This window comes from Ranitomeya variabilis, chromosome 1, assembly GCF_051348905.1.
Source record: "Ranitomeya variabilis isolate aRanVar5 chromosome 1, aRanVar5.hap1, whole genome shotgun sequence".
Lineage (NCBI taxonomy): Eukaryota > Metazoa > Chordata > Amphibia > Anura > Dendrobatidae > Ranitomeya > Ranitomeya variabilis.
The window spans coordinates 634,676,455-634,681,454 of record NC_135232.1 but is presented as its reverse complement, the minus strand read 5'-3'; the positions used below and the strand labels follow the sequence as shown (position 1 = coordinate 634,681,454).

At 40.7% G+C, this 5,000-nt stretch overlaps 1 protein-coding gene across 1 annotated transcript in view; it reads right to left on the bottom strand.

Annotated features, from left to right (window-relative positions):
- Nucleotides 1–57: 57 nt before the first annotated feature.
- Nucleotides 58–5,000, bottom strand: part of FOXG1 (forkhead box G1) — a 5,772-nt gene continuing 829 nt past the window's right edge. The window contains exon 2 of the mRNA XM_077260912.1: nt 58–2,501. Within this exon, the coding sequence (XP_077117027.1) occupies nt 1,082–2,395 (1,314 nt within the window). The 5' untranslated portion in view covers nt 2,396–2,501 and the 3' untranslated portion in view covers nt 58–1,081. The remainder of the gene's footprint in view (nt 2,502–5,000) is intronic.

Sequence of the window (5,000 nt, the reverse complement as noted above, 5' to 3'; positions counted from 1 at the left end):
CCCATTCTTTACCTGATATTTATGATATGTGTTTAAATAAAGACAAAAACTATGATCTATATGAATTTGGCCTATGTTTATTTCTGTGTCTCCATAGTAAACATTTGTATAAGTGACAAACACGGGCATATGACCACATTATCACAATCAAGAAATTCTTAAGACAACAATAACAATCACTCAAATCGATGCATTTTTACTCAACACGGGTTATACATATTTTGCAAGGATTACCTAGAAGTACAATCGGTTTTTCTTAAACGTTTCACTACATTGAAGAAAGAAAAAAAAAAGAAATGAAAAAAAAAAAAAAGAAAAAAGAAGAAGTGACCGACCGGTTAGTGAGCACATACACCGTAATATACACAACACAAATTGAAGGCAGTATTGTTGTCCCCCCTCCCTCTCAAGTCATTGAAATAATAGTAATATGAATCATTTTGTCTATTTTGTTGCAGACTGTGAATTACTGTAAGCTTGTCATTAATGGTCAGTACATTCTGCATTGTTCTACATCCCAATCTTTGGTCTAAAAGTAAACGAAACCCATGTTGTAGATAATTTATGGTAAAATGATACAGAAGTAAATGGGTAAACTAGGAGGGCAATTGTGCAGCTGTACCTTGTAACAGAGAAATACAAAGGAACTAGATCCAGAGCCCACGCAAACTTTTAATACTGCAGACATGAGACTCTGTGGACATTAGAGATGGCGGATAAGGGTGATGAAGATGATGATAATGATCAGAACATTGTACTGAGTAAGAAAAGGAAAAACTGACACTGTCTAGAAATCAGTTCTACATTCTAGTTGGATCAGATGAGATCCCAGAGGTCAGAGTGCTCCCACATTTCTTTCCCATGGCCTCATCCCAATATTAAAGAACCCTAGAGACTCAACAGACGTACACAAAATAAGAGGGGACTTCATAAAAAATACCTGGACTTGTCTTTTTTTTAAGTTTGTTTTGTTCGCTTGAAATTATTTTTCCATTCAGTTATCATTTTTTTTTTCTCCATGTACAATTTTTGTAATTTTTTTATGTAAAATGTTCACTTACAGTCTTGCTCCACTTGGATGTTAATGTATCAAACTGTTGGTTGACGAACCCTGATTTTGATGTGTGAAATAATCAGAAAGTCCTCCTGTTAGTCCCGTTGTAAAACTTGGCAAGGATGGTCTGAGGGACTCACAGGGAAGGGTGGAGGGAGCTTGGGGTGAGGTGGAAGAAGAGGCTGCTCTGGCTGTCATTGAAGTGCTGCTTTGGGAAGTTAGAGAAGGGTGAGGGACGTGAGGGAAAAAATAGCCTGTTTGTCCAGCTAAAAGGTTCACAGAGCAAGGGTTTAGGGAGTAGGTACCAGAGCATGGGACTGGCAGACCACAGGGCACGGAGGCAGCAAGGGCAGCGGCTGTGAGATGGTGGGTGGCATAGGGGATCTCCCCATTGACAAGTCTGTCCACGCTCAAGCCATTGGACGTAGAAAAAGAGTGGTTGTTCCCCAAAGAGTTCTGAGTCAACACTGAGCTGTAGGGCATGGGGTGGCTGGGGTAGGCTGAGGTGGTCCCATTGTAGCTCAAAGTGCTACTGGCCCTTGGGTGATGCAAGGAGAGGAAAGGGGACATAGGCCAGTACAAGGAGCCAGCTCTATCCATGAAGGTCAGTCCTGTGGATGTCAGCCTTGCCCCTCGTTTAAAAGCCAGCTTAGCCCTGGATGTTGTAGACCTCCTCCGTAGCTTTCCAGTGGTCCCCCCAATAAACACATCATCGCTGCTAGGGTCTAACATCCAGTAGTTCCCTTTGCCAGGGTCATCATAGTGACGAGGTACTTTGACAAAACACTTGTTCAGGCTGAGGTTGTGCCTGATGGAGTTCTGCCAGCCCTGCTTGTTCTCCCGGTAGTAAGGAAAGTTCTTCATGATAAACTCATAGATGCCATTGAGGGTCAGGCGCTTCTCTGGGCTCTGGCGGATGGCCATCATAATCAGGGCATTATAGGAGAAAGGGGGCTTCTCATATTTACCGTTCTTTTTCTCCCCTTCTTTGCCATTGTCCCCATCTTTGCCACCAGCACCATCCACTTTTTTCTCCTCGGGTTTCTCCTTGTCATCCCCCACAGATATTTCAGAAGAAGCTGAATCTACCTTTCCAGGTGGTAGGCTTTCAGTTTTGACCTCCAGAAGGCTTTTATCCAGATCGTCCTCTTCCTGCACAGGTCTGTGGTGGCCCTGGAGATGGTGAGCTTGCTGTGCCAGCTGGTGATGATGATGGTGGTGGTGATGATGAGGAGGCTGAGGGTGGTTGTCATTTTGGACCGCTTCAGGCACCAGGCTGTTAATGCTGAAGGATGACTTGGGGATCATTTTCACTTCCTTCCTTTCCCCCATGTCCAACATATCACAAAGATGGAAGCAGGTCACACAGGTGAAGTTGCAGCAGCGAGTAGTAGTAGTAGTAGCAGGAGCAGCGATGAGGGCTCTGTCGCACCAATGTCTCCAAACACTTGTAAGTCATGTAGCAAAAAACAAAACGCACATAATATTGGTGTTAATTATAAGGGTGGTAAATATATACATATATAAATATAATCAAGATGCCAGGGGAGAAAATGAATCAACTACTTCATGTCCCTTCAAAATAAACACAACAACCTCCCCTCTCAGCAACTAGAGTAGACAGCTATAGCTACAATTAATTCCAGACCCAGAGACACCAGCCTAAAAAAAAAAGGAAGAATTTGGTTTAACCTTTGGGTGCTGGAACCAATGGGAAACCTCTGACTGTAGGAACGTTTCTTGTACACCCAACCAATAAGGATGAGCACATTACACAGAGACCCTCCCAGACATTCTACTTTCCCTCCCCTCCCCCCTCCCAACTTCTTCATCTTGCGGAGTGATCCAGGAGGGAAAGCTCTTTACCTCTCCTCCCCTCCCCCCCTCTTTTTTTTTCCCAAACGTGATCCCCTCCCTCTTCCCTTTAACAAATATCTACCATTGCTTTCATCCCACTGTATTGGACCATCTTAGTTTTATACGTCAATATTTTCTCTTATTGATTAAAGTTTGTTTATATCTTTCTTTTAGGGAGAAAATAACCATGGAGGAAAGGAAGAGGAAGAATCCAGGGACTACTTTCCCGAGCTGAGGACTGAGTATATTGCTGCTGGTGCTTGCAGTTCTGCACTGTGACATTGCTGTGCGCCACTTGCTACATTTCTTTCTTGTCTTTTATCTCTATTTATGTCATTAGTTTTTCTGCCTGGCGCCTATCGCAGGTTTTAATGGCGTCTTTCCTTAAGGAATCAACTTGCGATCAGGGCCAAGGGGTTGTGAAGATATTTCAAAGGAAGGTGTGTGTTAGGGTATAAAAGCATCATCCCTTATTATTCCCCCAGTTAACCCTTCCTCTGCCGAGGCTGCACAGCACCGCATTGCAGTGGAATTTGTGGCATGATGAGGTCCTGTATGAGCTCTGTTTTTTTTGTTTTTTTTACACACTGGAATCTACAGAATGATTAATATTATACATTCATGAGATGATGGAATAACCAAATCCTTGTCTTGATGATTGCAGGCTGTAATGATTAATATTATGTATGCAGTGGCCTTGATTATTCCTATAGTCTCTCTGATATGGCACTGATGGGGGCTTTGTGTATGCACTGGCTGCTGCAGACATTGCCTTGTTTGTAGACTCATTAGCAATTCTTCATCTTCTTTCTGTGATTGGAAATTAATGAGTAAGTGTCGTGACAGTGGGCGACTGCCTGATATTTACTGTGTGTTTGTGCATTTTCCTACTAACCCCAACAGGGAGAAAAATAAATAAACTGATCCATAGTAGCACTGGGTGACCTCTCTGCTCACCATCAGGAGGAAAGAGCTGAAGCTGTGCTCACCAGTTATCATGCAAGGTGAGATAAGCAGGCCTGGCATCCAAGAGGGGGTGGATAGATGGATAGACAGATAGATGGATGGATGGATAGATAGATAGATAGATAGATAGATAGATAGATAGATAGATAGATAGATAGATAGATAGAGGGCTAGATGATAGATTAGATAGATTGGTTATAGATAGATTGATTATAGATAACATAGATTAGATAGATTGATGATATATAAATAGATAGATAGATAGATAGATAGATAGATAGATAGATAGATAGATAGATAGATAGATTGTAGATAATATAGATTAGATAGATTGATGATAGATCTATAGATAGATAGATAGATAGATAGATATTAGATGAATGGATAGATAGATGATAGATGAGATAGACTGATTATAGATAGATTGATTGATTATAGATAACATAGATTAGATAGATTGATTGATTATAGATAACATAGATTAGATAGATTGATGATATATAGATATTAGATAAATAGATGATATATATGGGATATATTGATTATAGATAATATAGATTAGATAGATTGATGATAGATAGAGCTATAGATAGCTAATAGATAGATATATAATAGATAGATAGATAGATAGATAGATAGATAGATAGATAGATAGATAGATAGATAGATAGAATATTGCACTGGGTAGATAAAACATCCACTTCTCATTTAGGTTTAGATGTAAAGGTGCTTAATATACAATTCTATACACAATACATATTTTCAAACTGGAAAGTAAAGTTTGTAATTATCACAATGTGACTGCATTTTTTGTTATCATTTTATCCTAACTTTATTTTATGCATTATTATTTTATTATTATTAGTTAGTGTAGTATTATGAATTATTATTATTGGCCATGGTGTGTTCTGATTTATGATGAATAGTAACTAAATAAACCCCTCTACGTCCTTGTGCCTCACCGTGTATATGTGGGGCTCTCAGCAGCGCACGATGTCGGCCTGGAGCGGGGGTCTGGGCTCCATGTGCCGCCCAGGCCTGCTCGGAGGGTCGGGGGGCTCCTGTGAGTGACTCCAGGTTAGATAAACATGGTGGGCTGTGGAGGAGCTGCACTATGTGTACT